Source organism: Nesoenas mayeri (assembly GCF_963082525.1).
Source record: "Nesoenas mayeri genome assembly, chromosome: 2".
Taxonomy (NCBI): domain Eukaryota; kingdom Metazoa; phylum Chordata; class Aves; order Columbiformes; family Columbidae; genus Nesoenas; species Nesoenas mayeri.
This window is the reverse complement of record NC_137543.1, coordinates 151,492,568-151,511,243: the sequence shown is the minus strand read 5'-3', so window position 1 is coordinate 151,511,243 and position 18,676 is coordinate 151,492,568. Positions and strand designations below refer to the sequence as shown.

The 18,676-nt window shown below is 36.1% G+C and overlaps 1 protein-coding gene across 4 annotated transcripts in view; it reads left to right on the top strand.

The window, feature by feature from the left end:
- The window catches only part of PFKP (phosphofructokinase, platelet), a gene marked incomplete at its 5' end in the record, with an annotated part of 48,986 nt that overhangs the window by 24,537 nt on the left and 5,773 nt on the right, over positions 1-18,676 (top strand). Inside the window, 7 exons of one of the 4 annotated variants that reach the window (XM_080339826.1) lie at positions 300-364; positions 1,064-1,133; positions 6,146-6,292; positions 7,154-7,224; positions 7,649-7,736; positions 8,672-8,824; positions 15,012-15,164. In XM_080339826.1, coding sequence (XP_080195952.1) covers positions 300-364; positions 1,064-1,133; positions 6,146-6,292; positions 7,154-7,224; positions 7,649-7,736; positions 8,672-8,824; positions 15,012-15,164 — 747 coding nt within the window. The remainder of the gene's footprint in view (positions 1-299; positions 365-1,063; positions 1,134-6,145; positions 6,293-7,153; positions 7,225-7,648; positions 7,737-8,671; positions 8,825-15,011; positions 15,165-18,676) is intronic. The other 3 variants (XM_080339828.1, XM_080339827.1, XM_080339829.1) reach the window with 3 other exon arrangements.

Genomic DNA, 18,676 nt, shown 5'->3' with positions numbered 1-18,676 from the left:
TTTAAACATCACACACAACAGTCTGCTTTCTGCACTAAAACTGTTCAACTTAAACTGGAAAAATAGATACATTCATATACATTTTTTTTTTTTTTCCCTAGGGAGGCTTTATGTGTCCCCTTGCACTTTCTTCTTCTCTTGTCCACTGTAATTTGTGCTATAATAAGAGGTAGCTCGTAAATTAATGAAATGTCGATATTTCTGTTTTCACTTTTGAAAGCTCTTTGAGAATGATCTATTTAAATAATCAGCTTCCTGTGTTTTTTAAACACATTGGTTAATCAACTTGTTTTTTCAAGACTCAAGAAGTCCAGAAAGCCATGGATGAGGGAAGATTTCTTGAGGCTGTGAGGCTGCGTGGAAGGTATGGCCAATAACTTGTATCAGTTTGTTTGTGCTAGATGAGCTGAATTGGTCTGCTATTCCCCTGGCACTCAAAATTTTATTTTAAATAATTTTAATATCCATATGATTTTATGTATTTGAGAATAATAGAGGTGACAGAAGAAGGGTTGCTTAAATAGAATAATTGAAATTCTTATCTGCATAAAAACATGCAAAACACAGAAAACTCTTGTTCAGTACTGTGTCAGGTTAATGACCAATCCCAGGATAAGTAGTCATAAAAGAAAGAGCTGCTGTGTTTTGTGAGCTGACTGGGAGCAACTATGTTTGTTTATTCAAGATTTTAATGCCGATCCCATGAGCTTGTTTGTGAGTAGCTGGTAGTTTTCCATGAGTAATGTTGGAGGGAGACATTCTGCACTATTATGTGTCAACAGAGCATTTTCTCTTTCAAGTCACGTGATAATAAAATGCTTTATCACCAATCTGTAAAACTCATTTGCCAGCTATATAGTTATTTTATATTTTCTCACTATTATCTTGCAGGATGGAGTATTTTCCAGTGTTCTCTCATTTTCACATTTTGTTGCATTTGGCATTTGTAATAATTTTGGTCCAGATATTACATACTGCTTTTAAAAATTTCTGACAAACTCAAGTATTTATTTTAAGTAAGTTGAAAAACTTATTATTTTATTTATCTTATTGACTTATTTAGGAGCTTTGAAAACAACCTTAACACCTACAAATTACTGTCACACAAAAAACCAGATGCTGAGCTTCCAAAGGTAAGGGATTTTTTTTGGAGTGTGCAATGCATGTCTGCTTTTGGGTAGTCTCAACAAATACTGTTTTTGTTTTTCTTCTCTCCCTCTCATCCTGCCTTAATACCCTCTTCAAACCTGTGCCATAGGATATTTTATAAAATTAGTTAAATGTTATAATGGCAGAAGGATGCTTGTACCACACAACTTTATTCTAATAATACCAATTTTTCAAGTTAGAATGGTATTTCACTTTAAAAATTTCCTGCTAGACAGTTTCTTTCTGTCTAGGATTTATGTCTGGTCTCAATTGCAGTAGTGTCTGCTCCTAATAGTTAGTTATGTCCTCTGTTCCATAACATGGAGAGAAGGATAAGCGATGTAATCATGATTGTCTGAAAATCTCGGGATAAAGAAGGAAGATTCAAGATAAAAGATTTCTAGCCCTTCCTTTTGAAGGGCAAAACTGCTCAAGAACAGGAATGAGCTCAGGAATTCATGGAATGGAATAGTGGAGACAAATGCTTCACGTTTACCTGATCTAATGAGTCACTGTTCATAACACAGCAGTGGACATTTAGTTCTTCTTTTCTTTGTAGTTTGTAAGTTGTGTATAAAAGGGAATGCAGATTTATTAGGAAGCAGGCATTAAATGTGTGCAAACAAATTTCAGACAGGATGTTTTTGTTTGTTTTCATCAATGGTTTACTGAATAATTCTGGTTTTGACCACGGTTGGTGACTATGTCACCTTACTGGTTAATTCCTTTTTTCAGTTGTGGTTTGTGATGATTTGTTACCTTATTTGTATGATTATATTACCGTTATGTTTTTTGGATTTTATTTTATTCCAATTAGATATTCTTCTCAATATTATTAAGTATAAAAATTGCAGCGAAAATAGGAAAAGTTTGTTTGAATACCTGACATGTGTTCAGAAGTTCTGCAGATAGCAAGTAATATAATTACAACTAGACATTTTAGTTGACAAAAAAGTCATAGTAGAAGCTTTCAAGGACACTATGACAAAATAACTCTAGTTTAAATTGGACTTTTACTTTTGCCTGAGCATAATTAAAAGTAAGTATATAGACTGAAGTTATTTCAAATAAACCTGTCAAAATAATATATTTTTTTTTAAATAAGGACCTAAGTTTGAACTTCAAGAGATTAGTTATTCAGCATTTACTTTGCCAGATCAGGTGTGTGTTTGTTTTTAATATACCGATGCAAATTTAGTACTGTTAGCATTGGGCTTTTATATTGGATTTTAAAATAATTTTGCCGTATCTTTTTGTGATGGATGATGTTAGAAGGAAATGTGGGGCACTTGTAATTATTAACAACTTGAATCTGACCACAGTAACCAAATCTGTGTATTCTATAAAAGGGGTCAAATGGGAATTAAAAAGCAGATAAAATGTCCATGTCACAGGAATTGAGGAAAGGCTAAGCTGATCAGATCACTGCAGCTACTAAATGCTCTGCTTCAGCAGTGCAGCAGCATGCAGATATTTTGTTCCTTCTGTGTGCTTTGCATTTTTCTACAATCCTTTGATTGTGACAGAGCTAAAAAAACAAACAAACCAACCCCACTAAAACTACGTAAGTTCTGTTTTAGGTGTCTTTTTATTTTGGTTGGAAGTGATCTAAACAACTGTTCTGGGTTTTTTTTGTTTGTTTGTATTCCCATCTTCTAGGATAAAGCTATAATAACAACTTATAGTTCTTCTGCAGTACCACATTGTTACAAATTTGTCATGTTAACAGTTGAAAACTATTTAAGGTCATCCAGCTGACCTAAACCATGATGAATTTTAGTGTATAAGCTCAGGCTGTTGTCTGCGTTTTTCTTACATAGTTCGCTATCATGTAAATTCTGTTTGCTAAATTCATACAGAGTGGTTCAGTTTCCCAAAGGTCAGGCATATAAAGTTTAATTTTTTAACATATATATTTTGCGCAAAGTATTCATCTCAAAGCTATAAAAATAATAATAATAAATTGCAGTGCCTGCAATAAATTGCAGTGCCTGCTTTATTGTTTGGTAAAGGATTATATTTTTATCTGTGTATATCAACACTGATTGATGTCAGAGAAACTGTATTGATTTATAAAAGCTGAGGGTTTCTTAATCAAAGACAGTGGCCTGTGATTTATCTGGAAAAAAACCCTTCTATTTCAAGGAACACTTCATGTACAGAAGATCTTCATTTCATGCTTTGCTCTTAAAATTTAATCCAAAGATGCTTTTTTACACACAGTAGCACTCTTGCTTTGTTTACCCTTACAGTGTGTGTTTATGAGTAATTTTTCTCTTGTATTTTTCTTCTTAATTCAAGTATTGAAGTTTTTTTCTCTGGGAAAGAATCATCTGGATGATATCGGATTTATCAGTATAAAGTAGTAATTCTGTTGAAGAAAGTGTTTTTAATTTGAGAAATGTTGTGGTTTTAGAATTGGGTCTGTTGTAACAAGGCAGGAGGTTTTAATAGTATTTTGTAGCTAAATTGTGTGGTTTTTGACTTGTATGATTTTTTCCACCTGAGTTGTTCAGTCTGTAACACATCCATTTAGATGTAGTTGTTTTATCTAGAGTACAATTGATAACTAAGCCATATAAATAGGTACTAAAGGCATAGGTATGGAATATGTATTATATATCAAAATATTTACTATTTCATGTTCTGTTTTAAATAGAACTTTCTTTCTTACATTGTCTCTGGTTTAAATTACAAATGTATATTTGATATCTCAGACTTTTCCATTTGAGTAGATTAGCTGCTTAATTGGGATAACTTGGGGAGCAGAATGAAGCCCAGATAATCCAAGGATAAATGGTTGGTGAACTTGCTACAACACTTGGAAACACACACAAGTCTATGGGGCCAGATGGGATATACCCAAGGGTGCTAAGGGAGCTGGCAGAGGTGATCACTGAGCCACTTACCATTGTCTACCAGCAATCTTGGCTAACTGGGGAGGTCCCAGTTGACTGGAAGCTGGCTAACGTGATGCCTATCTAAAATAAGGGCTGGAAGGAGGATCCAGGGAACTACAGAACTGTCAGTCTAACCTCTGTGCTGGGGAAGGTCATGGAGCAGTTCATCTTGAGTAACATCACATGGCACATAACAAGAAAACCATGTGATCAGGCCCAGTCAACATGGGTTTATGAAAGGCAGGTCCTGTTTGACCAACTTGATCTCCTTCTATGACAAGGCGACCAACCTAGTAGATGAGGGAAAGGCTGTGGATGTTGTGTATGTAGACTTCAGTAAGGCCTTTGATACCGTATCCCACAGCTTTCTCCTGGAGAAGCTGGCAGCTCATGGCCTGGGTGGGTGTACTTTTCAATAGATAAAGACCTGGCTGGAGAGCCAGGCCCAAAGAGTTGTGGTGAATGGAGCCAAATCCAGTTGGTGGCCAGTCATGAGCGGTGTTCTCCAGGGCTCAGTATTGGAGCCAGTTCTGTTTAATCTCTTTATCAGTGATCTAGATGAGAGGATTGAGTGCACCCTTAGTAAGTTTGCAGATGACACCAAATTGGGTGGTAATGTTGATCTGCTGGAGGGTAGGAAGGCCATACAGAGGGATCTGGACCGGCTGGATTATTGGGCTGAGGCCAATTGTATGAGGTTCAACAAGGCCAAGTGCTGGATCCTGCACTTGGGTCACAACAACCCCAGGCAGCACTACAGGCTCGGGTAAGAGTGGCTGGAAAGCTGCCTGGGGGAAAAGGATCTGGGGGTGTTGACTGACAATAGCTGAACATGAGCCAGTGTGTGCTCAGGTGGCCAAAAGGCTAACAGCATCTTGGCTTGGGTCAGGAATAGTATGGCCAGCAGGACCAGAGAAGTGATTGTGCCATTGTACTCAGCACTGGTGAGGCCACACCTTGAATCCTGTGTTCAGTTTTGGGCTACTTATCATAAGAAGGGCATTGAAGTACTAGAGAGAGTGCAGAGGAGGTGACAAAGCTGTTTAGGGGCCTGGAGCACAAGTGTGATGAGGAGCACCTGAGGGAACTGAGGCTGTTCAGCCTGGAGAAAAGGAGGCTGAGGGGAGACCTTATCTCTGTCTACAGCTACCTGAAAGGAGGTTGTAGCATGGAGGGGGTTGGTCTTTTCTCCCGAGTAGCAAGTGATAGGACAAGAGGAAAGAAATGGCCTCAGGTTGCACCAGGGAAGGTTTAGATTGGCTATTAGGAAAAAAATTCTTCATGGGAGGGTTGTCAGGCATTGGAACAGGCTGCCCAGGGAAGTGGTGAAATCAACATTCCTGGAGGTGTTTAAAAGGTGTTTAGACTAGGTTCTCAAGGACATGGTTTAGTACTAGAGCTGGGTTATGGTTGGACTCAATCCTGAGGGTCTTTTCCAACCGAAATTGTTCCATTCCATTCCGTTCTATTCTCTTGGGAAGACAGTGAATATAAGCTCAATAACTTTGAGTTGTTGGGAAATGCTTAAAAAACTGCCATAATCTGAAAATGTACAGTACTGTGAAAGATGCCAAGTGTTCCTGTTTACTGCTATATTGTCAGCTGCTTTTAAAACCTGGCCAATACTTTAAAAGTTGTCATCTGTTCTGCTTTGCATGGTACCGATGATACACACCTAACTGCAAGTGTGCTAGAATCAGTTCCTGCTCTGTTCTTGGCTATTTTGGATGTTTTTACAAAAAAGTACTGCTTTCATAACATGAAAGTGCTTGAATAATGCAGAGTATTTTATACTTCTTGAACCTAGCTGAGCTAGAATATAAAAACCTGAATAACTTAACCTGCAAGCCAAATGAAAATGTGATAAAGTCTTACTTTCAAACAAACATTCTTATTTTAAACTGTTTGTTTCTACATTATATTCTGCAAATTGGGAAATATATGCATGTATCTTCTAGTTAACTTCAAAGTTTGGTTGGTTTTAGTGGCTTTGAAATTTCATTTCCTAAATTCAAACATTTAGCATTGTGTATGATGGACAAACTAGTGATGGTATTGAAATAAAAGTGCTTATTAAACATTCTTTTCTCTTGCAGACTAATTTTAATGTGGCAGTTTTAAATGTTGGTGCTCCTGCAGCTGGAATGAATGCTGCAGTGAGAGCTGCAGTGAGAGTTGGCATAACTGAAGGCCATAAAATGTTTGCAGTCATTGATGGATTTGAAGGTTTTGCTAGAGGGAAGGTCAGTATTACCTGTGTGGATTACGTAGTAGTAGGTACCTCGTCCCAGATCACCACCTTTGTTTATGTTCTTAGAAGGTATATTCTGTCATTACAGTTGTGGAAACTGATTCTCTTAAGTTCTTTTATTCCAGTCTATAAAACTGGAATTGTAACTATTTCTCAGCCATTCAGGTCTATAGATTAATTTATCTGAAGTATTGTTGATCACATGCTGCAGAGCTACAAAATCAGTTCAGCTGAATCTTACCTTCAAACTTTAGTCGTTGTTTAGCATATGGTAGGTTTTCCACAGAATAACAGGAGGATCGCTGATTCCGTGTTGTTACATCTGTGTTCTTTGCTGTAAGACAATTTGCAGTGCAGCTCGTTGAGGAAGGAAGCTTTTTTTTTTTCCCCAAAGTGGGTTAGATTCTTCTGTTTCCCAATTTTAAATGCTAAGCATCTGTCGGTATGCTGAGGAGAAACTGGATAGAAGATTTATGATTTCTGTGCCTAGCTGGAGCCGCAGGTCCCAAAATTAACTTCAGAGACCTAGTTCTAGATTTTTGTGTTTCACATTCAGTAGGAGAGGATGTGAAAATAGGATCATGATATGAAACAAAGAGTCAGGCAGGGTTCATCGTGATCTGGAGGAGGAACGAACAAATAGAGTGGAAAGGGATTGGTAAGAACTCAAGAGAAATTCAGTTAACCTTTTGGTGCTGTGTTCTTTCTTTGCTAAGTTCATTTTTGGTAGTGTCTGTATCCAACAATTTGTTCCAATACCTTTACATAAAGTAGTACCTGATGTTTGCTGCATGTCAAAAGATGCAATTGGATAGTTACTTAACACTATCTCCTTTTATACTTTTATTCAAAGATAAAGGAAATCAGCTGGGGAGATGTTGGAGGCTGGACTGGTCAAGGAGGATCAATTCTTGGTACAAAACGGTAATGTCAGTATTTTGCCAATTGATAGGATGAATTCTAGTGTTTTATATAAGCAATATATGATTTCATGTGCTTTTTCTTCTACAGAAATATTTAAGTGCTCTTTTTAAAAAAAAAGTGTTACAGTCTAACTGGGTTATCTTTATAGTACTGTACGAGCTCTGAAGAGAGAATGAAAATGGGAGTTGGAACCTCAACTTGAACATTTCCTGGGGTCCTTTCACTTAACAGGATTGCAAACCTTTAGCTTCTTTACAGTTGACATGATTCCTTACTGGTTGTCAGGAATATTTGTATGGATAAATATGTAAAATGAAAAATATTGCATTGCCTGCTCGGTTTTCTGTTTCAGCTTGTGATCAGTTCTTATTGCTGCAGAATCTGTAAATTGTTTTCATTTTTCTTCTGATTTAATAATTTTTAGTACTCTTCCTGCAAAATATTTGGAGAAGATTGCTGACCAGATGCGCACTAACAACATTAACGCCCTGATGGTTATTGGTGGATTTGAGGTACACTGAAATGTTTAGTTGTGTCTGAGTAGAAATCTTAACAAAAGGATTAGATGGTTTAATTTTTACCCAATCTTCAGGTACAGTGCATTTGGTTATAACTATATTTGATACACAACAGAAATAGTGTTTAGGATCGGAAATATTGTCTATCAGTGATTCTATGAAAAGCTGACATTCAAGACAGTGACTACTAACTGCGAAACAGGATACACTAAATGAATAAATAAGGTGAGATAACGTGTTGGTATTTTTATATTAAAAAAAAAATATATTGGCCTCAGTAGTGCAAGCTCCAATCTGTACTCTATCAATACTTAGAACATACTTCTGGAAGTCTTTGACCTTTAATAGTAGCTACACTGTGGTTCCCCATTTAAACCACTCTTTCTCACATAGTGCATTTCAAAAGCTTTAATTGATCTGGAGAAGTATTTTTTTCTTCCATGTTTCATGTTAATTTAATTTTACCGAAATAATTAATTTTTGAGATCTTAATTCAGGAAAGTATTTCACCAGCTCTTCTCAGAGAAAAAGATACTTAATACTTCTTGATAAAAAAGAAAGAATCATCATTTTTTTCCAACATGTAAGGCATCGCCCTAATTCAGGAATAGTAAAATTTTAAATGAGCAGTAACTGTACCTGAAGTTTGCAGTATGTTTATGTTGTATAAAGCACTTTGTTCTGTCTAAATTATATAGTCCCTTGAAAATGAATGTTCTATTTATTGTTTGTTTTCAAATGTCTAGCTGTTTTTAATGTTTTCTTTTTTTATGTATTTGTGTTAGATTTTAGTGGTTCCTTATTGTTTTGACTTGCTTAAGTGTGCTGTGGTAGAATTTGGCTCCCCCGTGGCCCTTTTCATTTTATCACTCCTACTTTGCTCTTATTTTATTCATCCTAATTTTTCACCCAATGCCTGTGCCCAACAGGCTTACCTCGGACTCCTGGAATTGTCAGCTGCCCGAGAGAAATATGACGAATTCTGTGTTCCCATGGTTATGGTTCCTGCCACTGTATCCAACAATGTACCAGGTTCAGATTTCAGCATTGGTGCAGATACTGCTCTGAACACTATCACTGATGTAAGTCTATTCTGGTGTGTGCGCTTACTAACAAAGCAGTTGTGGTTAAAACTGACAAAATTGGCTAGAACTGGATATTTTTATAGACCAGAACTTTGGAAATATAATCTGGTAAATTATATAGCTAGTTAATATAGCCACATTCATGATACCTTTTTAAATAAGAGAAGGTTTAAAATCTTAAATGCTCCTATTAGATTTTCTCTGAAACTACAATGACTTGTGAATTTGCAAACTATAAAATCAGATGGCATATATTGATTATATATCTAAGAAATAAACCTAAAGCTGAGACTTGATGGTCATTTGATGCACTGCAGAGAAAAAAATCCCTATTATATGCATCATTATACCCAGATGTGAAGAATGATTGCTGTTCTTTTCAGAAAGAGATCCTTGTTTATATATGCAACATCTTTATTTCTTTAACAGAGATTGTAACAGAATCACAGACTGGTTAGGGTTGGAAACAACCTCTGGAGATCATCCAGTCCAACCCACCTGCTAAAGCAGGTTCACCAGAGCAGGTCACACAGGAGTGTGTCCAGACAGGTTTGAATGTCTCCAGAGAAGGAGGCTCCACAACCTCTCTGGGCAGCCCATTCCAGGGCTCTGGCACACTCAAAGTAAAGAAGTTTCTCCTCATATTCAGATGGAACCTCCTGTGTTTCAATCTGTGCCCATTGCCCCTGAACCTATCGTTGGGCACCACTCAAAAGAGACTGGTCCCATTGTCATGACACCCACCCTTGAGATATTTATAAGCATTGATAAGATCCCCTCTCAGCCTTCTCCCCCTCCAGGCTGAACAGACCCAGCTCTCTCAGTCTCTCTTCATAAGAAGGGTGCTCTAGGCCCCTAATCATTTTCATAGCCCACTGATGGACTCCCTCCAGTAATTCCTTGTCCTGCTTAAACTGGGGAGCCCAGAACTGGACACAGTACTCCAGATGCGGCCACACCAGGACAGAGTAGAGGGGGAGGAGAACATTCCTCGACCTGTACAAGTACAGTTGCAGAGTGTCCATAGTTTGTATGTAAAGGGTGAGCATCATGAGGATGGAGCCAGGCTCTTCTCAGTCAAAACCAATGATAGGACAAGGGGTAGTGAATACAAACTGGAACACAGGAGGTTCCACTTAAATATGAGAAGAAACCTCTTCTCAGTGAGGGTGACAACACTGGAACAGGGTGCCCAGGGAGGTTGTGGAGTCTCCTTCTCTGGAGACATTCAAACCCGCCTGGACACATTCCTGCGTTACCTCATCTGGGTGTTCCTGCTCTGGCGGGGGGATTGGACTAGATGATCTTTCCAGGTCCCTTCCAATCCCTAGCAGTCTGTGATTCTGTGAAAAAGCAGCAAAGACCTAATAAAGCATTTGTCTTCAAAACTGAATTTATATTTTCACTTATAAAGAAGAAACAGAATTATTTCATAACTTCTTTACTGAATTACAGTGAATTACCGTATTATATTACAAGTTCCACTTCCTGATTTTTGTTTTCAGCCATCTTGGAGCCAGAATATAGAATTTTTTCACTGATTGTACATATTGAGCTACATTTAAAGAACTGAAAAATAACAAGCATGATGCTTATGTAAAGTGGGAAAAAAATGTCAAGTTGCTTTTGAAAACAAAATGTAAGTTCTATCACTTAGATATATTTGAAGATCTTGATATTCTTTTCAGAAATTTGAAGGATTCCTCAAATACTACCAACTTCAAGAGCAGAAACATAGTTTTCACCTGTTTTGTTTTTTTACCGTGCCAGCATCAATATTTTTATCTTCAGCAAAATAAGCCCTTCAATTAGGAAATTTCAGTTTCCTTAACTATTGCCTTGAAAAAGATTGTAAGCTAACTAACAGTTATGTTGAACACATTCTTTATAGACAACGTAGGTTATGCGTTTTGATGTTTCCAGTTCTGGTATATAAAAATATCTCTCCAAAATGATTGGTCACAAATTAAGGTGAGTAAAATGATTGTGCATAACACCTACTTTTCTTCTTTTCTTTTCTTCTTAATCTTTGTTTACCTAACTGGCTTCTTTTTATAGGTTATTTCCTGTAGAGTGGGACGTATCATAGTCAGTCTCTCCTTGTTGTGTTTTGCTTTATACTTAGATTTCCAGATATCATCCATCAGTATCTCCATATTTTCAATGCAGCAGTGGAAAATCTTTGAACTAGTATTTTTTTTACTAATAACTTTCATCTTCTTTTTGTGTTTTATTTTGCCTAGATTTTTCTCTGGAATAAATATGAAATGTAATAGCCTTGCAAGATTTAGATTCAATCCAATGGGAAATTAAATTTTGTTCAGTTTTTTTGGGGGAAGGAGCAGACTATGTGTTGTGGGAACATTTCTGCTTAGAATCATTTGGGTTTTTTTGCTCTGATTGTTTGAACTTGATTCACTAAAACTGATAATGAAAAATTTATCCTTTAATTCCTGTGTTGCGTGTTCAGATCAGGTGCAATAGGGATGATGCCCCCTATTAAATGTGACTGAGAGACTCAATACAAGTCATATAATTGACTGTGGTAAATGGAAGTAGCAAATGGACATCAATGTCCATTTTATGTAGTTTATAGCATTTTTATTCCTGTTGCCATTATTAGGTGAATAAATGCATCATAGTTTTCAGTGCTCTTGGATTAGTACCGCTTACAAAACCCAAAATGTCATCATACTTAGTTTTTCTGTGGTACTGTTCTTACTTCTGTGTTCTTCACAACTTTTAGTAAGGTAAGTACATTTCTGCTGGGTGATGAGGCCTTGTTAGTGTTTGGCATTACAAGATACTTCTCAATGTTAGATTGTTTGAAGCTAGTCTAGGGGGGTGTTAATGGCACCTTGAGACATTTGCAGATAAAATGTGTTAAGATGCTGTATTTAGAGAGGAAAATAATAAAAAGCAGCCAAACAGATACATAAGTTCTGAATGAGAGATTTCCCTAAGTCATAGGTAGTGGATGGTACATTTCTCAATAATCAGAATTTAGATTCTAAAATAAAATTCTGTGACCCTCTTGAAATAATCCATTTTTCCATTTTTGTTTTAAAATACAGGCTTGTAATCAGTTAAATAGTAGAATTTGGTTTGACTTTTGAAGAGTGTTTTAAATTTACCTTATGCTGTGTTTTTCACTTCAGTTTTCAGAATGTTAGTGAGAAAAATTGTCAATGAAAACTCCACAATCTAAAATACCTGGGGAAAGCTGGAGGCTTCTGTACGTGAAAAGGGTATGCTTAAGGCTTGTATATCTAGATATATAAATAAATTGTTAAGGATTGCAGGATAAGAACATGAACTTTGAGTTTTCTGTGAAAAGAAACATCAGTAAAATAACTACCATAATAAAAATACCTATATTCTCAACTTCATGTTTCTAATCCAGTGAAATGAATAGAATATTATTCTAGATAGCAGACCCCTGGAATGTGGCAGCAAAGGAATGTTAGTTTTCTTCCTACATAACCATGAAGGACAGAAACTTCTTTTTAAAATAAAGTTGGATTACTTAATGTTGATCAAAAAGAGGCATTAGCAATACATTTTTCAGGTGGAAGTAAAAAGCAGAAACCTACTCTGTAATTAAGCGGGATCAATATAAAGTTAGACTGTTTTAGCTACAGAACATGGAAAGAGAATGGAAGGGATGAAAACTTGATTTGAAAACTGAGCCTACTGATGGGCTAAAGGAAGTTTTAAAGAGGAATAAAGAAGACTTAAAGAGGCATAAACCAGAACAAGGTATGGAAGAATATTCATTTGGTTTAGGAGACGTGGAAGTAAATGGGGAAATGAAAAGGTATCAGCTAGAGGTGGAGAAATATAGAACCTGAAAAAGGAAGATGCTGGAACTCTCTAATTTGTTTCCTTGAGAATCTTCCTTTTCCTTTCATCAAAGAGAAGGAGATACAGGTTGATTAATTGGTTTTGTGAGAAAAAGCAGAGTGAACAGCCACAAGAAAACCCTTTTTCACTGAGGAATGAATGAAGCTACAAACCCCTGTACCCTCCAAGTACTGGTGCTTGCAAATGTGGCTCCACATCAGTCTGAACTAGGAAGCTGAAAATTAACCTGGCCAAGTAGCTGCCTGATTTAAAAGATAATCTAGTTCAGTCCTAGCAACAGCTGGATGTGGAGCTGGGGCAGTAAATCCATCCCTTTCAATGGCCATTTGCATTTAGATCAGCATAAAGTCAGTGAACCACAGTCTTTGCTTGCATCTTTGGTTACAGCAATACCTTTTTTAATAACACAAATGTAATAAAAGGGTGTGAAATGACACAGTACAGTATCCCTTATCCTACAGTAGTACTTATTTTTAAAAAATGTAAAGCAATTATTAAAACCACCAGTCACTTGTTTAACCTTTAAAATTATTAAGTGGCCCTTTATTGAAAGCATTTCCATATTTTGCTGCAGTGATGCAAAGATGTTGCGTACAATGATCTAACGCTCATGCTTGGTGAAGGTACAGTCTTTGGATATGTTTGCTGAAATCACTTGCATCAAATATAATGGCAATATTTAATGCAAGTAAAACATATCTTAACTGCATCTTAATATATCATGAATGCAGACTAACCAATTGTGTTAGTTATTGCTCTAAATCTCCTTTCAACTTCATTTCCCAAAAGTCTCAATATAAAACTTCTTAGAGAAAGTCATGTTTTGCAGATCTCCAGGAAGTCATGTGGTTTTACCAAACTACTGCAAGCCGGTGTATGCCTTCATTTTTTAGTAGAAATGTAAGTTCAAAGCTGAATTGGACTAGGCAATTAGTGAGGTTTTCTCAGTGAAGTCTCATCCACTCAAAAAACAAAAGAGAAACAAAAGCCCTAAACAAACCAACCATCCATTTGTTGCCCGTATGGCTGTACAGCTTGTGAGAGCTAAAGGTCTGAAAGTTGCAGTCTTTTAGAATGAATTTCAGACTTAAACTGGAAATGCATCCTAGCACTGAGCTTAATTGAAAGTTGCACTTATGAAATAGATAAGTAGAGACTGACTTTATAAGTCAGATTGCACTTTGTGCACCTGCTGTCATATGTCTTGTCCTCTCACTGAACAGAATTTGTTTTATTTAGGAAAAAAGTCTAGAGGGCAGAACTCTTGCAGGTGAATTTTTTTTCCCATCACTTTATCCCAAATTATTACTTACGTCAGTCACTGTATAGATACTTGTGGAGATAGTGTAATAGCCATCTAATAATTTGATCTCCAGTACTTTTGCTTCTCTGAACTGATCTGAGAAATTGAAAAGATGAGACTTCTGTGAGCATCAGTCCTTTCTGGCAGAAAAAGATAAAGAAAAACATAACATACTATGTAAACAGGCTTTCTTGTGGAGAGTCATTACATAGGCAGTTAGAAAAATTGCCACACATCATGAGAGATGATAATTAGTTCAGATTAGGAAGAACTGGAATAACGCAACTAAAAAATACTTTTAATGACTCAAACCAGCTGCACAATCTTAACCTTTAAGTATTATTTTGTACCCTTTAAGTATTATTAGAAACACCTAATCCTTTTCACATAATTATTTATTTTGTAGTGTTGAACTATACTTGCAAACTTTATTAACTCATCCAAGTTTCTGTGTTTTTCTGGGCCTGTGTCCAGTCTGTGTATGTAGAGGCAGATGTGTGATGTTGATAGAATCTTGGAAGGCAAAGGCAAAAACTTCTTTTCTCTTTTCTTGGTGGAAATAGGTGTGTGTCTTGACTTTATAGGCTAACATAGTTTTAAAAATAGCCACTTTCTTTAAGCATTTCCTTCAAATTATAGGTGTTTTACCAGTTAACTTTCTAAACTCGTTAATATATATCAAACTTTGTTCTTTAAGTGGTTTCTTGTGGAATGATTTCCAGTCTACCCTTCTTCTGTCTTTTTCTGTCTAACTGCCGCAGACCTCTGTGCTGTTCACACTCCACCTTCACTCTGTATTAACTTGTACTAATGTTCTGTATTTCTTCAAAGAGCATTGTGCCAATGCAACCCCAGTGCACTGTTGTGGTATGTGCAGGAGATCCCCCCCAAATAATCTCACCAATTGTATTTACCTGGGCCAATGGACAGCCAAATTTACCATCACATGCAAGGAGTCATTAGCAGAGCGATCCAAATAGAAGGATTGTATCACTCACACTTGTACCACTGCTCCAGGCCTATGAAAGTTGTCTGCAGCTACACGAGGCACGTTCCCGCTTTGAGGAGTTTTGCGTTCCTATCTGTGTGTTGCCTGCTACTATTAGCAACAATGTGCCAGGGACAGACTTTAGCATTGGTACTGACACTGCCTTGAATGCTATTGTGGAGGTAAGACTGTGTATCTTTTAGAAGTTAAAATGATAGAATGCCTAAGATGAGGATTTCTAAAGACCTTGAAATGTCTGGTTTTCTAAAATAATTAATTTACTGTGCGTTTTTTTTTTTTTAATGTTTTATAGTTAAGAAGTTTTCCAAGACTGATTAAAGATTAACCTAATAAAAATTGATTATGTTGGGAGTTTAATTCTTGCATTAGTGCTTAGGACATTTGCTCTTGAGCTTAAAATATTTTGCTTGCTTGGATTTTTATTTATTTAATTTTTTTTTAATCATCCATAGCTCTTCAACATTGCTTAGGTGAAAGAAGAAAGCACATACTATATAAATAAATGCCACATTATTGCATGGGCTAATAACTGAGTTCAGTGCAGCAAAGCATTTTAAGTACATGGTTAACATAAAACACATGAATAATCCCACAGACTGCATTAGGCTTAACATATATTAAGTGTTTATAAATACATGCATAGTATAAGCAATTAAATCTGTCACTGATGCTGACTAGTCTGAGGCCAACACTTGCTATTAATGAGTTTTGCATTTCAACCAGAACAGTTTTCTAGTTTTAGTCTGCCATAGCTTTTTCCCTTGGGTAGAATTGCAACATGAACTCTCCAAGTTCTTTATGATCCTATTGAGTTTGCTGCAGCAAAGGAAACCAAGTTGGGGTCTAACGCAAACAAATGAGCAAACCTCTGAACAGCTTTGGGTTTTATCAAACCCCTCATTATTAATCCACATAACTAATTATGAAGTAACTAGCCATAAAAGTCAAAATAGAGATCCAGGGGGTTGAGAAACGCCAATTTGTTTTCCTGCTCTGATACAGTGTTGTTTGTTTATATAGAGTGAAAAAACTCCAGTAATTGCAAGAGTTGTGTTAGGATATATTATGGCTTGGTCTTTGGGTGATGCAATACAGCATCCTTGAGGGGAAGACGACCTAAGATGTAGTGTGGGTAAACTGTAGGAATAAGTTCACAGACAGGACCCAGGTACTTTTACCCCTGTGTTAGCTGCTTCCCTGTTTCCTACTTCAACATATGTCAGACTAAATCTGCTAATAATGACTGACAGCACTTCTATCAGGGATACACCTGTAAAAGTGAACACATGAAAGCATAGTGGGAAAAAATGAACATATATATTGCTGCTTCCTCTTATTTCACTGTTTTTATTATTAATTTTAATTGCAATTTGTACAGGCTTCAATAATGCTCTCAGTAAAAAAAAAAAGTGTGGTATCGATATTATTATCATTATTATTATTATTATTATGTGCTAAAAATAGAACACTGTTGTTATGGTTAAGTTTTGAATATCAGATTTCTCACAATACTGGCTAAGTTTGTATGAAAGCTTAACTGGCAACGGAATTCCAAAGTGTACTCCAAAAAGAGCCACCATGTCTTCATGTTTAGAACTTCTGAAACGTGCATCAGGCATTTGAACTTTGGCCTTGCTAACATATGCAGTAGTCTATGAATGAATGATTTTTCAAAATCCATCTCTGCCATTTTTGTATTTGGGTATTTCTGTCATAGTCATTCCGAGAGAGTAAGAACAGTAGAAAGCTTATACCGTGTCTCTTGTATGGTCAAGAATAGAAATCCTTCTGAATAAATCCAAAGTGAGTAATCTCGAAAGCATCTAATGATTTCCATCCTTGCTTAGAGTCTTTCAAAAGGCAGAACATTTCATTCTACTACTAGCAGCTGGAAAACTTTTTTAGAAAGCTTAGCATGTACAGAACTTTTAAGTTTCTCAAAATTAAGGAAATCCTTCTAATGGGTATTTATCTTTTCTGTGTCTAAAGCCAAGATTTTTTATATCCTAAGCTAAACACATGGTATCCATCCAGTTCCAGGCAGCTTTTTTAAAATGAGTTGAAATAGGTTCAGTGCTGCATTTGCAACTATTAATAGTAATGGGGATTTTTATAAATTTCTTACCTTTTACCATATGCCAGATGCTAGTATTGTGCAAATAATCTTATGAAACCACATCTGGAAGGGGAAGGTAAAATGCTTGAGGACATTGTAAAATCCAAGACAGGTAAAAAGAAGTGTCATCTTGAAAAACTGATGAAGTTTAATGTCAGCTTTTGTGATGTACTTTTTTCACGGGGATACTTCCTGCTTAAGGAAAACAGAATGTCAATCCATATTCTGAATAAATTCATGTCACTTCTGCTCTTATGTGTGTATATATATGGGGGGGGGTGTGTGTATACACATAACATGCCCATATTCAAATACATAAATAAAGTATGTATAATTTAAATTACATCTGTATTTTGGTAGCTGGACTTAAAAAATGCATACTGTTTTTAGTCCTTCAGTACATTAAACCTTATGATGTTAGAATTTCTGGTCTTTTATTATTTTAAGTTTTCTCATGTATCAATTAATTATTCTGTGGTCTCTTAGGTGTATTTTTAAAAACCACTTTGCTCATAGTATTAGTTTCAGCCTCCAGTATTATTTTTTAGTAGCTGAATGAAGGTTTGGTTTTAAATATCTGTGAAACAGAAATACTTCAAATATTACAGCAACTGCAGTTACTCATTCAGCAAATCATTAAGGCATAGGGGTTTTTTAACGTTATCATAATTTGGGTTTCAAGATTATGAACTTCCTGGGTATTTTTATTTCCCATTTTTACTAAACAGACCTGGTGTAAGGACATCAGTTTTGCACATTTCTTCTTGTCACTAAGTCTGGTAAAATGTATTTATTTATTTTTAAGACAAAGAAGGAAATAGTGTCTTTCTATTATTTGCTTTCTGATGACTTCAAAATAACTTTGAAGGGTAGAAAAATTCATTCTAAGAAGTGAGAGCTTGTCAAATAGCTTCCTGAGTATTTTTAAAACCTGGAGATGCATAGTAACCTAGTTCCTAGGTTTCTGCATTTTCTTAAGTTTCTATGTTTTCCCAAGTTTCCTCAGTCCTACCACACTGGAGATTTTACCTGTTATTTTCTAAGTCTCTTAGGCAGCTCTGATAAATATTGGTGTTAATTGATGGCATGTAAGCAACAGGTCTGTTGGTAGAGAGCATGTCTTATGCTGCTCAGAGTAAGATGCAAGTGGAGATTGCAGTCGCCTTATAGTAAGTATGTACTTATTAATAGAAATCCAAAAACATTTTTAAAAAAGCTGCAGAAATTCCAGAAAGAATTATTTTTATGTGGATATCATTATTGGAAAGTAAGCAATAGGGCAATACATGCTCAGGACTTAAGTTTAAGAAACTATAACTGTTAAGTGTGGTTGGGAATGTGGTGGATTTTGAAATCATTGCTAAGAAGAAATAAACCCTTCAGTAATTAATAGAGTTAAAGCGAAGAAGAGAAACTTAGTCATGCCAGAGCTGGTTAAAAAGCTCCTTTATATACATTTGTATCTGTGTTAAAAAAATCACAACTTTTAATTCTGTGCACAAACCAAAATTAATTCCTGCTTTAGTATTTGCAGGAAGCAAATAAAAAGAGTTGATG